Below are 18,532 nucleotides of genomic sequence, written 5' to 3'. Positions count from 1 at the left end.
TTATTTTCCCAGCTCGCCAGCAGACTAACATTCATCTCGGTTGGCACAGCTGCCAAGTGGTCTAAGTCATGTGTGGCACCTTTATCCAGTCTTGGATATTTAACAACCAGCACATTACATCCTGCAACTGTAAGTTTCACCTTTAACATGGAAGACATCCAACCAAGGGAGAGGGCACAAGGAGTCAGACTTCTCATGCAGTGCCTTTAGAAGAAATATATTGGCATAATGAATGACGTAAGGAGGGATGAAATCTGTTGCCCACCCTACAGCAGCTGTAGAAACAACAATGAATCTGTTTCACATCCGCACTTGCTGATGTAATACAACATCTGGGCAGATTGGTATAATATTGTTTGAAGGCAGTGTCAATGCATGGAATGAGTGCTGCGTGCACTTCGGTACAAAATTATAGCTTTAATTCATTGTCTTATGAATTTTCAGTAGGTGACCGGTCAATCTAGCCAGGCCCGAACCAGTACTGGTTGTGTGCATTACCCTTTTTCTGATTCTGCGGGGTACCCAGTTTTCAGAAATGCATCTCTTTTCAAACCGGGAAAGGTGAAAAGTGTAGTTGTGTATTTCACCTGTAGCTGGAGATAAGAGCTTTTTTTTTTTTTAAACAGGAAAGTTATGCACATAACACTATATGACCTACTCACCAGCTTCAAAAGGGAAATTGTCCATCATCTGAAGGCCACCAATAACTAGCACATCTGGTCTAAAACTGGAAAGATGTAACCTGAATTCTTCCAATGAATCTATCAAGGGATTATGAACATCACTGTGCACTATGTATCTGAAAGAAGGAATAGGTATCATTTAATACATCGCAAAAATGTCCAGAAAGCAATGTCTAGAGTTACTGCTTTGATACAAAACCTGTCATATTCCATTATATTCGCTGGACAAACTCTTTAACTAGACATTTCATTAACAGGAAGTTTAATTCAATAGACCACTGGTACCTATGTTCAATGATACAGTAGTACACACTCCTCTTGACAAAGATACCTACTAGCTTTTATCTCCAGACTGAGCAACCTGCAATGGAAATCATAAGTGACGAAAATAAAGCAGTGCTGTGGCCCAATGTACAAGTGTCACAGAAATGAATATGCTACTTACCAGTATGCATCTGTTCTTGGCATGTAGGGCTGCTAACATTCATATCTTAGCATTAGATCGCCGCCTAGTGTTGGGTCCGGATGATCGCACATTGTTGTCCTGGAAGAGTCTTCGAAGTATCCTGAGATAGGTGGCTCCTCCCCTGGACTACAGTGCGCATGGGCATCGGTTCCATCCCCAGATTGTTTTACGCCATTGTGGCAGAAGATGGAGTGAAAGGTGTAAAGGATGTCCATGCTAATGATTGAATACAATAGTATATCTGCAGCTGCGACAGGCACCGGGGAGGAGGGTGGGCGATATGAATGTTAGCAGCCCTACATGCCAAGAACAGATGCATACTGGTAAGTAGCATATTCAGTTCGAGGCATGTGGGCTGCTAAATTCATATCTTAGCATAGAATACATAGCAGTCCCTCCATCAGCGGCGGTTGCCCGTGCCAGCTGCAGAAACCTGAAAAAGTGTCTTGAGAACAGCCTGTCCTACAGCAGCTTGCTGCTTGGAATGCACATCTACACAGTAGTGTTTTGTAAAGGTATGTGGTGTAACCCACGTGGCTGCTCTGCAAATGTCCTCTAAAGGAATGTTCCCTAGGAAAGCCATGGATGCCCCCAATTTGCGTGTGGAGTGCGCCCTTGGGGGTATTGTTAAAGTGCGCTTGGCCTTTTGATAACAGATTTGGATGCACTTAACGATCCACCTGGCTATTCCTCCTTTGGAAATAGGGTTGCCTTTGTGTTGTGGTGAGAAGGCAACAAAAAGCTGCTTTGTTTTCCTAAAAGGTTGTGTCCTGTCTATGTAGTACATCAACGCCCTCCGTACGTCTAACGTATGGAGCATTCTTTCCGCCACCGTTTGCGGGTTTTGGAAGAATGCCGGCAAGTCAATAGTTTGGTTGAGATGAAACTGTGACACCACCTTCGGAAGGAATTTGGGGTTAGTACGTAGCACTACCCTATTTGGATGAATCTGAATGAATGGCTCTTGGATTGTGAGCGCTTGCAGCTCACTAACACGCCTCAGTGACGTAATAGCAATTAGGAAAGCTACTTTCCACGTTAGGAACTGGAGTTCGCACGAGTGCAGTGGCTCGAATGGTGGTCCCATCAGTCTGGTGAGGACCACATTGAGGTTCCACACCGGAGCTGGCGGTGTTCTTGGAGGAATGACTCGTTTCAGACCTTCAAGGAAAGCTTTAATGGCAGGCACCCTGAAGACAGAGAGATGCTGCCTATTCTGAAGATAAGCTGCGATGGCAGAGAGATGTATCCGAATAGAAGTGAACGCTAGATTGCACTTGTAAAGATGTAGCAGATAGCAAATGATGTTAGGGATAGATGCATCTAGCGGGTTGATGTCATTGTCTGTACAGTAAATGACAAAACGCTTCCATTTTGCAGCATAGCATGCTCTGGTAGTAGGCTTCCTTGCCTCTTTGATGATGTTCATGCATTCTGGAGGCAGGTTAAGGTATCCAAACTCTAGGACTTCAGGAGCCAGATCGCCAGGTTAAGCTGTTGCGGATCTGGATGCTGAATTTCTCCATGGTTCTGCGTTAAAAGTCTGGGCGTGAGGCGCAGTCTTTGATGCGGCACCACTGAGAGTTCGAGGAACGTGGTGTACCATGCTTGGCGAGCCCACGTTGGAGCAACCAGGATGAGAGTCATCGCGTGCTGCCTTAGCTTTCTTGCCACCAGCGGTATCAGAGGGGCTGGCGGAAAAGCGTACGCAAATTTGCCTGACCAGTTCATCCATATCGCATTCCCCTGCGACTGTGGGTGATGGAACCTGGCGGCAAAGTGTTGGCATTTTGCGTTTTCTTTTGTTGCAAACAGGTCTATCTCCGGATGACCCCACTGCTGGAAGTAAGGGTGGAGTACAGATGGGTGTAACTCCCACTCGTGCATTTGATGGCTGTATCTGCTGAGCAGATCCGCCATCTGATTGTCCTTGCCCGGGAGGTGTTCTGCCATGAGGAAGATGTTCCTCTGAATGGCCCACCGCCACATGCCCTGAGCCAGATGAGACAGCTGTGGCGAGTGGGTGCCCCCCTGCTTTTGAATGTAGTACATCGCTGTTAGAAACGGGACCCTGGCCGGCCAAGACTCGCGTCGAGGTCAGTCAGGGATCATCATTTCTAAGGTCAGGGCTAGGGAGTCACACACCAAGATAACCCCCGCTCACCCTCTAGGTAACGTGGCGCGAGCAGCAAGGCTAATCTCAGAGGCGATGTGTAAAGCGTTTGCGCGCGCACCCCAGCGACAACAACCAAAGGCCCACCACAAAGGAAACTCCACACAAGGTTATATCAAAAATAGCCTTTGTATTATAATAATAAGAACACATTAGATAACACACACACTTTACAATGTGCCAACAGGCACGGGCAAGATTTACAAGGGATTATGTACAGGACAGGGCCACCTGGACCACTGTCAGGGGTATGCACTTGTTAGAAATAATACTTGTAGGTATAACACTTTAGCACATCAACATACAATGACTGTAACACAGAAATAGTAAATGTAGCATACAACCAGTAACTACTGGTAAAGAGAAAATACCTCCTACGCCACCCTAGTCTCTGTAGGGAAATCACGCAGGGAGCTAGGACCTATGGAAGGAAAACCTATCACCTACTACGCCACCCTAGTCTCTGTAGGGAAATCACGCAGGGAGCTAGGACCTTATCATCAGGACCTATGGAAGGAAAACCTATCACCTCCTACGCCACCCTAGTCTCTGTAGGGAAATCACGCAGGGAGAAGGAAACCTATGGAAGGAAAACCTATCACCTCCTACGCCACCCTAGTCTCTGTAGGGAAATCACGCAGGGGGAAGGAAACCTAAAATAATCACCTAGGCAAGTAACATTTAGCAAAGGCAATCAAACATCAACATTCCTCTAAGCAGGTTACTTTTAGCAAAGGGGAATAAAAGAACAAGGCATTACCTAAGCAGGTCACTTTTAGCAAAGGTAATGACACCAACAATCCTCTAAGCAGGTCACTTTTAGCAAAGGGGATAAACACATAAAGAATTACCTAAGCAGGTCACTTTTAGCAAAGGTAATAATAAACAAGAATTGCACATGTAACATTAAAACACATTCAGAGGTGCAGGTTAGAACTTTTGCGCAAGAATCATATAGCAAAGAAATCACAATGCGCGGGGTGCATGTAGCACAACACTCAAAATGTCCCTCAGGCCAACTGGCCTCGAAAGGGGCGGAATGCCCTGAGTCTCAGTGTCAGGGAGGTCTGCGCAGGCAGCACAGAACACAAAAGCCTAAACGTAGCAACTGTCCACTAAGTGCTGGACAGTTGTGAATAGCGAGTAGGCAACGTTGGAGCCAGGTGGGCTCAAGAACAATGTGGGGAGACACAGCCTGGGAGCCTCGGGGCTGCAGCCAACTAGCTGCCTGTGTCCCCCTAGAGCCTCTGTGGCTCGCAAAGCAAAATAGGCAATGTAGAGCTCCAGCGCTCTAAACCAATGAAATGCCCCCAGAGCCTCCTGTGGGCTCTAACTAAATAGAGGCGAGAGCCTCGTGGGCTCAAAGACAATGTGGCCGGGAGCCTCGCTGGGCTCGAAGAACAGAAAGTGCCCTGAGCCACTCGGGGCTCTCGGGAACCAATGCGGGCGGAGCCTCTAGGGCTCAAGAACAAATGTGCCCCGGATCGTTGGAGTCCCCCACGGGGGACTCAGGAATCAGAAATGCCCCCAGGAGCCTCGGGGCTCCAAACAGTCACAAGCGCTAGGTCGCGCTATGGGGGAGGGGCGGACACCGGCAATGTGTCCCGCGGCCCCTCTCCCTCCTTTCAGGCACTCACCGGGTGTCTTGCTGCTGGAGCAGCGCGGGGCTCCTCACCTCACTCGGGAGCCTCGCAGACACGGGAGCAGACGTCCTCGGTCTCCCGCCTGGCCTCGTCTCCTTTCCCTCCGCCTGACTTCCGCCGGGGCCGCCAATGGCAGCGCGGCCCTGGGGGTCAGGAGGCGGGACTTCCGGGTCGCAACTGGCAGCGGCCCGGCAACGGATTTCAGGGCTCCCGGGCTGCGGCGGTGAACACGGGACAATGCGGCGTGGGCAGCCGCTCTTAAAGAACAAGTTACTTACCTTCGGTAACGATATATCTGTAAGAAACAGTAGTTAGTATTAGATTCCTTACCTTAGAATATCCCCAGGCGTCAGTCTGGATCCGGAAACTTTTGCGTAGCAGTACCCCTGCGCGTCGGTAGGCGTCGTCTGCAGGCGTCCCCTGCGGCTCCGCGTCGTCGGCGTCGTGCGCCGTGATGACGTCGCTGGAGTATATAGACGCCGCCTCCGCGCGCTGACGTCAGTTCTTTGCACACAGCTTTTCCGCGCCAGAACACGCAGAGCCATGTGAGAACCAACACTGGTGCCATTTGAAACTAGGGCCCTGAAAGGGATGTCCCTAACCCTAGGTATCAGTTCGCAGAACGGGGAGGATGGGCGGGGCGGTAAGGAATCTAATACTAACTACTGTTTCTTACAGATATATCGTTACCGAAGGTAAGTAACTTGTTCATCTGAAAGAAACAGGTTAGTATTAGATTCCTTACCTTAGAATAGATACCCCAGCAATACCAACCCCGGTGGTGGGTCTGCGAACCAATACAACCTACACCAGAAAGTCCTGGAGGACCGAACGGCCAAAGAAGCCATCCCTCCGGACTTGACTGTCCAGGCAGTAGTGCCTCGCAAAGGTGTGCAGCGAGGCCCACGTGGCCGCCTGGCAAATGTCCTGCAAAGGGACTCCCCGGCCCAGGGCAGTAGTAGCCGCCGTGGCCCGAGTGGAATGGGCCCTCAGCCCAACAGGAGGCTCCTTCCGAGCCAAAGAGTAGCATGCTTTGATGCACAGGACGACCCACCGAGAGATGGTCCGTTTCTGTACCGCCCTTCCCTTCTTCTCACCCACGTAGCCAACAAACAGTTGGTCATCCACCCGGAACTGGCGTGTGCGATCCATATAGAATGAAAGCGCACGTTTTGGGTCCAGACGATGGAGCCGCTCTTCATCCTTTGAAGGATGCGGAGGCGGGAAGAAGGAGGGCAAGGTGATGGACTGCCCAATGTGAAAAGCAGAGACTACCTTGGGCAGGAAAGAAGGTCTGGTCCGAAGAACCACCTTGTCAGGATGAACAGACAAGAAAGGAGGTTGAACAGAAAGAGCCTGGAGCTCACTCACTCTCCTGGCAGAGGTGATGGCTACCAGGAAGGCCGTCTTTAAGGTGAGAAGACGGAGAGGACAGGAATGAAGGGGCTCAAAGGGAGCGCACATCAGGAAAGTCAAAACCAGGTTCAAGTCCCACTGAGGCATCACGAACGGAGTTGGAGGATACATGTGCGTGATGCCCTTTAAGAATCTTAACACAATAGGGGACTTGAACAAAGATGGCTGATCAGGTAGCCTCAAGAAGGCGGAAAGGGCAGAAAGATAGCCCTTGATAGTGCCCAGAGCAGAGCCCTGCTGGGCAAGGGAAAGGAGGAAGAGGAGAACCTCAGACAGAGGGGCAGAAAGGGGATCCACAGCCTTTGCTGTGCACCATGCCACAAATCTGTTCCACCGGCAGGCGTATACCGACTTTGTGGAGGGACGCCTGGCTGCCAGAATGACATCACAGACTTCAGGAGGCAAGTCAAATGGCCTCAACTGTCGCCGCTCAATCTCCACGCATGGAGGTGGAGACTGGACAGGTTCGGGTGGAGGACCGTCCCCTGCTGCTGCGACAGAAGGTCCTCCTGAAGGGGCAGGCGGATCGAGGGACCGACTGTCATGCTGAGTAGCTCGGGATACCAGTACCTTCGAGCCCAGTCCGGAGCCACAAGGATAACTTGGGCCCGGTCGCGCCTGATCTTCTTCAGCACTCTGGGCAGAAGTGGTATAGGCGGAAAGGCGTACAACAGACCGCAACTCCACTCGCGCCGAAAGGCGTCGCCGAGCGAGTGCCGTCTTGGAAACTCCAACGCGCAGAACTGATGACATTGCGCGTTCTCTTCTGTGGCGAATAGATCTAACCAAGGCTCTCCCCATTGCTGAAAGAGGCCTCTCGCCACATCCGAGTTCAGACGCCATTCGTGATCCACCGAGCACCGACGGCTGAGTTCGTCCGCCCTGGCGTTCAGAGAACCTGCCAGGTGTTGAACCGTCAGAGTCACGCCCTGACGTTCCAGCCATTGCCAGAGGCGCAGAGCCTCTTGGCAAAGGGTCCACGACCCCACACCGCCCTGTTTGTTGCAGTACCACATGGCGGTGGTGTTGTCCGTGAACACCTGCACTACACTCCCGTTGACAAAGGGGAGGAATGCCTTCAGTGCTAGGCGAATCGCCCGCAGCTCCAACATGTTGATATGGAGCCGGGACTCCGCCGGAGACCAGAGGCCTCTGATCTCCGCCTCTCCCAAGTGGCCACCCCAGCCTTGGAGGGACGCGTCCGTCACAACCACGTGCTCCGGTTGGGGAAGGGAGAGGGATCTGCCCCTGACCCAATCGCGGTCCGTAAGCCACCACTGCAACTGTCTCGCAGTGCCCTCCGAGATCAGGACATGGTCGGATAGGTTGCCCTGATGCTGGGCCCACTGAAACTTCAGGTCCCACTGCAGAGCCCGCATCCGCCATCTGGCGTGATGCACCAGAAGGATGCAGGAGGCCATCAGCCCCAGAAGCCGCAGCGTCAACCTGACCGAAACCCGGGATAACGGCTGAAAGATGGGAATCAGAGCCTGAATATCCCGGACCCGCCGTTCCGGAGGGTAAACCCGAAACTGCGCCGAGTCGAGAACCGCTCCGATGAAAAGGAGCTTTTGAGAGGGACACAGGTGTGATTTCGGCACATTGATGGAAAACCCCAGCTCGTGCAGGAGGTCTGCCGTCATCTGAAGGTGGTGGACGACTGTCTGGGGCGAGCCCGCCTTCAACAGCCAGTCGTCGAGGTAGGGGAAGACTGAAACCCCTAACCGGCGCAGATGAGCTGCGACCACCGCCATCACTTTCGTGAACACCCGTGGGGCGCTGGTAAGGCCGAATGGGAGCACGATAAACTGAAAGTGCTCGTGGCCTACCGTGAACCGCAGGTAACGCCGGTGGGCCGGCAGGACGGGGATGTGAAAGTACGCATCCTGCAAGTCCAACGCTACCATCCAGTCTTGTGGGTCTAGAGCAGCCAAGACCTGAGCCAAAGTCAACATCTTGAACTTCTCCTTCCGGAGGAAGCCGTTGACGTTCCGTAGATCCAAGATAGGACGCAGGCCTCCCTTGTCCTTCTTGGGTACCAGAAAGTAGTGGGAGTAGCAACCACACCCTACTTCTGGCCCAGGAACGCGCTCGATGGCCCCCTTGGCCAAGAGGGCCGTAACTTCCTCCTGCAGAAGTGTCAAGTGGTCCCCCGACACACGGTGGTTCTGCGGTGGCATGGCTGGAGGAGTGGACTCGAAGGGGAGGGCATAGCCCCTTCGGACAAGCTGCAGCACCCACCTGTCCGATGTTATCGCGCGCCAGCGGGAGTGGTGATGGCGAACCCTGCCACCCACTGGCGTCACGTGAGCCCGAAAGCTCGGACTAGGAAGGCTTGGATGCCGCAGCGGAGGGAGGCGTGGACTGACCACGACGCTGGCCTCTACCGCCACCACGGCGGAAACCACGGGCGCCACCGCGCTGGGGAGCGCTCTGCGCCGCGTGGCTGGCAGCACGTGTGGGACCTCCTCTCCCTTGGCCACGAAAGGGCCGAAACGAACCCGTCTGCTGGCGCTGGGTCTGGGTCGAGAGACCCAAGGACTTGGCCGTGACCCTGGAGTCCTTGAAGCGCTCCAGCGCGTGGTCCGCTTTGTCACCAAATAGGCGACTGCCATCAAATGGCATGTCCATAAGCGTATTTTGGACGTCTGGTGAGAAGTTGGCAGATCTCAGCCAGGCATGGCGACGAATCGCCACCGTAGTGGACATGGCCCGTCCCAGTGAGTCCGTGGTGTCCAGACCACAACGGATCGAGTACCGCGCCGCATCCCGGCCTTCAACAAAGGCCCGGGTGAGCTTGTCCCGCACTTCCTGGGGGCATTGCGGCAAACACTCCTCGACCGTATCCCACAGGGAGTGGGTGTAGCGGCCCAAGAGGCACGCGGTGTTACAAGACCGCAGTCCAGCACTCAAAGAGGAAAACACTTTTTTTCCAAATTGGTCGTACCTCTTTGATTCCCGGTCGGGCGGAGCCGACGGAAATGCGGACTGCGAAGTGGAGGCCTGGATCACCAGACTCTCCGGGGAGGGATGGGTGGACAGGAAGGCAGGGTCGTCCGCGCAGGGACGGTGACGCCTGGCAACGTTCCGGTCAACCGGCGCACCAGAGGCGGGCCTGGACCAGGTGCCCAGAAGGACATCCGTCAGGGCCTCATTAAACGGCAGCAGAGGCTCCTGGGGGCATGACTGCGGTTTAAAAACTTCCGTCAGGATATTCGGTTTGACCTTCGCGACGGGGAGCTCAAGGTGTAAGGCCTTGGCAGCCCTCATCAGGACCACCGAATAGGCAGCACCCGCCTCGGACGCCACAGGGGACGGAGAGACAAACCCAGGGTTGGGCGACTCGTCCAGGCCACTGGCATCACCCAGATCACCTACCCAGTCCACATCGTACTGGCAGGCACGGGATAGAGGGTCCTCAGACCCCTCCCAACCCTCTCCATACTCCTCCTCGTCATACCCATATTCTGGGTCGACGATATAGACATCGGGGTCAACGGGCCCCATCGGCGTCGGGTCCGGCGTCGGCCGACGCCGGTCCGGCTCCGAGTCCGGAGTCGGGGAGGAAAGGGGGGTGGCGCCGCGCGGCGTCGGTGCCGGGGACCCGACGCCGGCCGGAGCCGACGGCGGAGTCGCTGCACCACGCGGGGGCGGTACCACGGGCTGGCCCACAGGAACCGACGCCGGAGAGGCCGGGAGACCAGCCGGCGACGAACCAGAGGGAACCAGCGGCGCCGGGGCCGGAGCCACCGGCGGCGCCGGGGCAGGAGCACCCGAACCGCTCGGGCCCCCAGACGGGACCGACGGGCCCGCAGGCGCCGAAGGCCCCGCCGGAGAAGACCTCGCCCTCATAGCAATGAGGAAGGCCTCGATCTCCTCACGCGACGCGCCTTCCCCAGGGACCGACAGGTGTGGGGTAGACGGCGTCGGCGACCCATGCGGGACCGCGGGGGTGGGGTCACCCGAGCCCCCGGCCGCAGCACGCGGGCGTCGGGGGGAGTCGGGGGTGCGATGGCGACGCCCCGACTTCTTGTGCTTACCTGACGAGCCGGAGGAATGGTGGCGACTCCCGGAGCGCCCATGGCGGCTCCGCGACCGCTCCCTCGACCGCTCCCTCGACCTCCGACCGGACCGGGACCGCTCTCGACGCGGGGCAGACAACCGGAGCTCGAGAAGCTTGCGGGACCGCTCCCGCCTAGCTTTTCCAGTCAAGGCCCGACAGTCGACGCAGGACTCCACGTCGTGGTCCGCGCCCAGACACCGGAGGCAGAGTCGATGGTGGTCGGTGACCGACATCAGGCGGTCGCACTCGTCACAACTCTTGAAACCGGGCATCCTACCGGCACCGTAAAGATCAATCAGTGAACAAAAAAAAAAAAACTTGGTCAAAAGACCGGAGTACTGCTCTTCGGATCTGCGCTAACTGGCGCGGAAAAAAGAAGAACTGACGTCAGCGCGCGGAGGCGGCGTCTATATACTCCAGCGACGTCATCACGGCGCACGACGCCGACGACGCGGAGCCGCAGGGGACGCCTGCAGACGACGCCTACCGACGCGCAGGGGTACTGCTACGCAAAAGTTTCCGGATCCAGACTGACGCCTGGGGATATTCTAAGGTAAGGAATCTAATACTAACCTGTTTCTTTCAGATCAAATAAATACCACGGGGCAATGCCGGGTGGCACCGGCCTTCAATTAATAAGATAAAGCGAGGTGGCACTCGCTACGCCGAAAATCGGCGAAATCAGGCGGACAGATGCCGGGTAGGCACCGGCTGCATACAGCGCGCTCCCAAGCGCTTAGGGGCCACAGAAAGCGCGCCTAGCGCTAAAAATAGAAGCAAAGCGCTATTGAGCGCTGGGGCACCAGGAAAGCGCTCCTAGCGCTATAAATCCAATAAAAGCGCTTCCAGGCACAGCACAAGCTCCAGCAAGGTCTGGAGGCAGACAGGGGGGCAGGGCAGGGCCAGAGCCAGCACACTGGGTCTCCAGGCAGGGAGACAAGCCAAGTGGCGGTCCTCCTGGCCCCAGCAGCAGCAGCAGCCCCCTCTGGCAAGGATCCACAAGTAGAACAATTTCTGTGGGGACACAGCCCCATATTTATACAGAGAAATCCTTTGTTAGGAGGTGCAGGGTGGGGGGAAACCAGTTGCAGCTGGCTTGGGAGTACCCTTGATGGCCCAACCACCCCTTTCATTCACTGGGGAGGCTAGGGTCATTAGACAAACCACAGGGGGGCGGAGCCAGCATTGTGTGGGGAAAACCCAGCCCATCCAGGACACAGATCTACTCCTCCCACACATCACTCAGGCTGATCTCACACTCACCACCGGGCAGACCCATCCAGACTTCCTGGAGCCTGGCATGCCAGCCAGCTCCAGCCAATCACGCTCCACTATCCTCACTGCACACATACATCAATGTCCAGAAGTAGCACTTCCCTTCTAGACACATACAAGCCGCACATACCATTGCGCAGCATTCATTCTCACGAGTTCATACATACTAAACTCGAGCCTGCACTCCCCACACATCAGGAACTACCAGGGCACACACATTCCCCATGCATTCCTATGGGAGGGCAGGCCAGCCATACTACACGCACGCACTTTCACTCTGGGACACAGGGAAAAAGTGCGCCAAGACCCAAAAATCACTACACAGGGTCACAAATAAAGGCAAAAAGATTAGGGGTGAACCTGCCCTAAGGCCCAAGTCTAACAATCGCGGTCATGTTGTCCGTCCGGACTAACACTACCTTGTTGCACAGATGTACAATGAAGGACTTGAGCGCCATGAAGATTTCCATCAGTTCCAGATAGTTGATGTGCATCTTCTGTTGCTGCGTCGTCCATAGTCCCTGCACTGTGTAAGTGAGCAGATGAGCTCCCCATCCCTGGAGAGATGCGTCCGTTGTCAGGATAATCTGTGGCACTGGGTCCTGGAACAGTCGGCCCTTGCAAAGGTTGTGTGGATTCCACCAATGCAGAGTCTCGTATGCCCGACTGGTAACCAACACTAGGTCTGTTAATTGTCCCTGAGCCTGTGTCCACTGATTTGCTAAGCACTCCTGGAGCGGGCGCATATGTAACCGTGCGTGAGGGACTATGAAGATGCAGGAGGCCATCATGCCTATCAACTGCATGAACACTCTCGCTGGAAGTGAGTGTTGTGGTCTGAACTTCTGGATTAGAGACTGCATGCTGTCTATCCTGACTTGGTTTGGTTGAGCCATGGCAGTCAGGGTATTGATCGTCGCACCTAGAAACTGCCGGACACGTGCCGGCTGAAGATGCGACTTTGGGTAGTTCAACGAGAAACCTAGATCGTGAAGGAGGTGAATGGTAGTCGACATGTCCGCGGCGCACTGTTGTTCCGACTTGGCTTGAACGAGCCAGTCGTCCAGGTAGGGGTAGACATGTATGTTCTGCCTCCTGAGGTGCGCTGCTACTGTCGCCAGACACTTGGTAAACACTCTTGGGGCTGTGGTGACTCCGAAGGGTAGGACCTTGAACTGATAATGCCTGCCTTGGATAGTGAACCTGAGGTATTTCCTGTGGGACGGGTGTAGTGGAATGTGGAAATAAGCATCCTTGAGGTCTAAGGTTGCTAAGAAGTCCCCTTGGTTTAACAAGGGAAGAATCTGTTGCAGTGTAAGCATATGGAAATGTTCTGACAGTATATACAGGTTGAGGGGACGCAGATCCAGAATGGGTCTGAGAGATCCGTCCTTCTTTGGAATAAGGAAGTACAGGGAATATACCCCCGTGCCTTCCTCTCCCACTGGCACGAGCTCTATTGCGCCTTTTTGCAGCATCACCACCACTTCCTGCTGCAGCAAGTGCTCTGCGGACATAGGCCTTTGCCTTGGTGGAATGTTGGGTGGAGTGGATTTTAACTCTAGACAATAACCGTACTGGACAAGTTGTCGCACCCACCTGTCTGTGGTGATGTTTCTCCAGACGGGCAGGAACTGCTGTAGTCTCCCCCCGACAGGTGTTAAGTGGTCGGGGGGCAGTGACAGAGAGTCACTGTTTGCTTGGGGTAGAGGAGCGGGAGTTGTTGTTCCCTCTGCCGCGTCCTCTGGCGCTGTTTCCTCTGTAACCCCCCTTGTTCTGTTTGGGGTACGAGGATTGTGCTCCACCTCTAGAGAATTGTGATTGTTGACCCATCTGTCCTCTGGTGACTCCACGCGCACCTGAGCGACGAAAATTATTGCCACGAAACTGTTGTGATTGTAGGGCCCCCATAGACTTAGCAGTTTCGGTGTCTTTTTTAATTTTTTCTAAGGTGGTGTCAACATCTGGACCAAACAGTCTATCAGGATTGACTGGCTGATTAAGTATGGTTGTTTGAATGTCAGGTTTAAACCCCGATATGCGGAGCCACGCCTGTCGTCTCAGCATGACGCTAGTGTTAATGGCCCTAGCGGCTGTGTCCGCGGCATCAAGTGCACACTTTATGGCTGCGTTGGAGATTAGTTTTCCCTCCTCTATAAGCAGTTTGGTGCCCTCTTGAAACTGCGGAGGCAGGTGTTGTAAAACTTGCTCTAGGGTGTCGTAATGCGCCCTATCGTAACGTGTCAAGAGTGCCTGTGTATTTGCAATACGCCAAAAATTGGCAGCCTGTGCAGCTACTCTTTTGCCTCCAGCCTCTAGCACTTTGGACTCCTTATCCGGGGGAGGAGCTTCACCCGTTGTTTGGGAGTTGGCCCGTTTGCGGGCATTTGCGACCACCAGGGAGTCAAGCGGCAACTGCCCCCGAATGTATGCAGGGTCTGCAGGTGCTGGTCTGTACTTTTTTTCGATACGTGGATTGACCACTCTCGCCCTGGTAGGTTCTTTAAAGATGTCCGCAGCATGCTTGAGGACCCCTTTGAGCATAGGCAGTGTCTTTACTGTCCTTTCAGAGACTGAAAAAGTGTCAAATAGAAAGTCTTCTTCTACCGGGTCAGCATGCATGTCCACATCATGATTAGCAGCTGCCCTCTCAATGAGTGCATGAAAACCTGCAGAATCTTCTGTAGGGGATGCACGTGCACTGAAAGGCTGTGGGTCTTGCCCCACATTTTGGGTGCCTTGGTCACCAATGTCATCATATGAATCTGGCTGTGCATCTGGTTCATTGATGGGGAAAGTGTATTGGTCATCTTCATCATATCCCTCACCCTCAGAGTGTTCTGGAGAAGGAGTTGGGCTCCTTCTTGGAGGAGGCTGGATAGGTTCCATGAGGCCTGAAGCGTCTTGGGGAAGCTTTTTCTTCTTCAGGGGGATGACATAGGAGTCCACTGGCTGTGAAGTGATCCTCCTCTTGTAAAGGGTCAATTTGCCTGTGTCTGCGTCGATAAAACGCTCAGAATCCTCTTCTGAGTCGAGTACCCGACTTGAAAGTGCCCCTGCCGTTGAAGAATCCGACTTCTTTGGCGTCAATTTTGTTGAAAAGGCCTTTGGCGCCTCTTTTGGCGGCAGAAGGAAGAGAAGTTTACCCGCAGGCTTCACCGGAACGTCCATCGGCTTCTGTGGCGATGGCATCGGAGCCGGCGTAGCAGAGGCCTTCTCCCTGATTCTCTGTAGTGAAGAGGCAATGAGGGACGCGTCACTTACAGTGGCCTTTGGCACCGACGAGGAGGTCTTGACCTTGCCCTCGGATCCGACGTCCTGTTGGCCCTTCTGTGTTTTGGACGATGATGCCGCAGCCGCCGACCCAGAGTCCTTGGACCGATGCGCAGATGTGCCAGCCTTCGATCCTTGTGATTTTGTCGGCTCCGTCTCCACCACGCGTCCGACTAACGCAGTCCCAGTCGGAACCGGAGCCGTGTCGCTGGCTTTGGCGGGCTTTGCCGTCGTCGCAGCGGTTGACCCGTGCCGACCACCCTTCTTAGAGGATCCCTCCTCTGGCGCCGATTTCGAATCGACAGATTTCTTCGACTTCTGTGGACCGGAGGCCGACGGAGTCGATGAAGCAGCGGGTTTAGCCGTTTTTGGTGGTACGGCCGCCATCTTCGGGACGCTCGAATCCATAAGTTTCGGTTTCGATTTCGGGTCGGCCATTTTAGGTGTAGTCGATACCGTAGGTTTCAGTTTCGGTTTCGATACTGACTGCGCAGCAAGTATGTCCGTGGCCGGGCCTGAAGGCGGGGCCGTGGCTTGCGGTACGGGGTCTTGGGTAAGGCCGACAGGCGATCCCGTGACCCGTTCTTGATCTTCGTAACCTTCGGGGCATAGCTCGTCCCCTGAGCTATCTTCCGCGGCCCCATAAACCTCTTCGACGTCCCCTACCTCGTCGACGTATTCAAGGCCTTGACCCACGACTCCGTCGTCGTCTTCCGGATCTGCCTCGACCTCCGTCCCGGGCGGGGAGATTTGAAGATGATGGCTCCGGTCCTCCTCTGCTTGGTCGCCGAAGATGTTTTCGGGATCCGGGGCCGCTTGTCTGGCCTCAAGGCGCACCGCGCGCCGAAGCTTGAGTGTCTTCTTGGACCTGAATCTTGCGCAGGCCATGCAGTTGTCTTCGTTATGGTCTGGTGAAAGGCATTTGTTACAGACCGGGTGCACGTCTATATGTGGGTATTTTGACCCACAGAGCGGACAGTTCTTAAACGGACTCCGCTCCATGCCGAAAAGTTGCGTCGTGTCGCGATGAGAAGGCCTCGATGTCCGAAGAGTGAAATTACTCCGCTGATTCCGACTCCAAGAGACGGAAGAACTCGAGACCGTGCGCAAACAATACCGACGTAAGAATATAAGGCCTTTTGGCCGTAAAAAAGCTAGTTTTTCTCGGTTCCGACAGAGAGACGTCGAGACCGCATCCGAACCCAATGGCGGAAAAAACACAATCTGGGGATGGAGCCGATGCCCATGCGCACTGTAGTCCAGGGGAGGAGCCACCTATCTCAGGATACTTCGAAGACTCTTCCAGGACAACAATGTGCGATCATCCGGACCCAACACTAGGCGGCGATCTAATGCTAAGATATGAATTTAGCAGCCCACATGCCTCGAACATATGGGTTTATACTACATTCCATCTAAAAGGGACCTGGCCTCGCAGTTTGGCTGGACTGCTCTAACTGGAGCAGGATCTGTGGTTCTGAAACTTCTGGACTCGTGTAATCATTCTGAACTCGAGAGTTAAAAACTTCGTCGAAACATGACGAATTTGGTATCAAAAGACCAAGAATGACGAGCACACCATGTACAAATATTTTCAGCATATTCGAGTGACGATTTCCCCTCGAAATCGTCATTTTCGTTCTGAACCCTTGGCTTCCATTTATGTGTTGCCCTTTACATAGGCCTTAATCCAGCTGAATTCAATTCCACAATGACACGTACTCCTTAATCGACTTTCCTATGACCTGTGCAAGTTGGAACCATTGCCCCAGGCCGAACTCGTTAGGTCAGTTCCCCTCCCAGTGGCCGAACAAGATAGCATCAAGGCTCAACAAGCCATAAAACCATTTCAGCGCGCACACCTGCCGTATCTTGCTCTCATCTGTCTCTACTCTTTTTGCTTCACTTCCTTTATGGTGGGGAGGTGCCTGTTTTATTGGGGGTCCACCGATATCTGATGAAATGCTGGGCCCTGCCGGGTGATTTGTTGTGGGCAGCACGAAGTGAAATATGTACATGTCATCATGATCTGTTTTTCTTTTGTAACAAAGACCTGTAAATGATATACTGCAAATTCGAAGAATGTTTGCCTGAAGCTGAATATTCTGTATAAAGAGAGAAGCCTGACTTTGTAAATTCGAGCAGTCTCCTGAGAATATACTTCCCCGTGTGTTGTACTTCTAGGACACTTGTTACCTTGGTTGCAGCCAATAAAATCGATCCTTGACTTCACCTAGAAGACTGAGTTTCTGTGGTCTGAATCAGGAAGAACCCGAGGTCTCTGGGTGTACCCTGACACCGCTGGGTTGCCGGTTCTTAAAAACCCAGTACCTCAGCTGGCGCCCAACGTTTGGGGCGATTCCAGTGGTACCAGTCAGCCAGAGGTTCGTGAGGAGCTTCGTGTGGAAATTCTGGAGGACGGCCAACCACCTCATCGACCCCTGCATGTCGACGTGGTCCGAAGGTCTTTGCTGCGAGGTTCCCCGCTTCCCAACGGCTACAAAGGACTGCTGCCCTGGCTATCGCCCTGATTTGGACCCTTGAAGTTTTGTAGAGCGAAACACTAAGACGAGTCTTCTGGTGACGTCATCGATATCTCAGTTAAGTATAAGTGGAGCGTCTCCCAGTCCTTAGTTGGTCTTAATCTTGGGTATCCTTTGGGATAATTGTTGGTACTTGCAAGCACCAAAACCGAAGGACTCGTGTATTCACGAGAAATATCGTCATCGATAATCCTTTGAAGTTTGGAACTAGACTAGAGAGCGAAGATGCCTAGTCTTAGACTTGGAAATTTGTTTTGTCTTGGTGGTAATAATAGGGACTCCCGATTGGAGGACTCGTGTCCGGTTCCTCCGGTTGGAACTCCAACTTACGAGTTGTATGTGAAACATGGGGTAGGCCCCATCACATACAATGAAGTGTGGATCAAATACACCAGAAAAGATGGTGTTTTAAAATGGCCCCAATATGGTATCTTTGATACCGAAATCTTAGATAACCTTGAAGTTAAACTTTTCAAAAAGAAAGCCCGTCCGGCGATGTTTGATTCTTTCCGCCTATGGCGTAAGGAGGCCAAACAAAAGGAAATCAAATTAGCTAAGAAAAATAAGAGAGAAGGGGAAATTTCAGTAATGAAAGCTGCTATGCAGTTTAAAGACAATGAAGAAGAGCAGATGAGTGAGCCGTTGCACAGGCAACGTAAAATGGCAATAGATAAATGCTATCCAGTTTTGCTGTCTCTTCAGCAAGAGGCAGCAAAAGAGCGTGAAAAAGATCCGTTAATGTCACATTTATTAAGTTTGCCACCCCCCTATGCGCAAAATGCCACCGCACCTCCGCAAACTTAAGTTGTGCAACCTGTGCCTCCTATTCCTCCTGGGATGGTGCAATGAGCTAAAAAACGGTGTTGGATCTAGCCCTGATCTCTTGACTGGGTGAGAGTACTCTGCTTAATTCAGACACTCTGTCCATCACCACCCCTTGTTGTAAATAATTTTGTCCACCCTAAGCGTGGAAGGGTATACTCAGATGTGAGTCCCT

At 53.5% G+C, this 18,532-nt stretch overlaps 1 protein-coding gene across 1 annotated transcript in view; it reads right to left on the bottom strand.

The window, feature by feature from the left end:
* Positions 1 to 18,532, bottom strand: part of LOC144763228 (ADP-dependent glucokinase-like) — a 157,223-nt gene that overhangs the window by 23,216 nt on the left and 115,475 nt on the right. The window contains exon 5 of the mRNA XM_078648624.1: positions 663 to 799. Coding sequence (XP_078504750.1) covers positions 663 to 799 — 137 coding nt within the window. The remainder of the gene's footprint in view (positions 1 to 662; positions 800 to 18,532) is intronic.

The sequence above is a fragment of the Lissotriton helveticus genome, chromosome 6 (genome assembly GCF_964261635.1).
Source record: "Lissotriton helveticus chromosome 6, aLisHel1.1, whole genome shotgun sequence".
Lineage (NCBI taxonomy): Eukaryota > Metazoa > Chordata > Amphibia > Caudata > Salamandridae > Lissotriton > Lissotriton helveticus.
The sequence above is the reverse complement of the archived record's forward strand: the minus strand, read 5'-3'. Positions and strand labels throughout refer to the sequence as shown.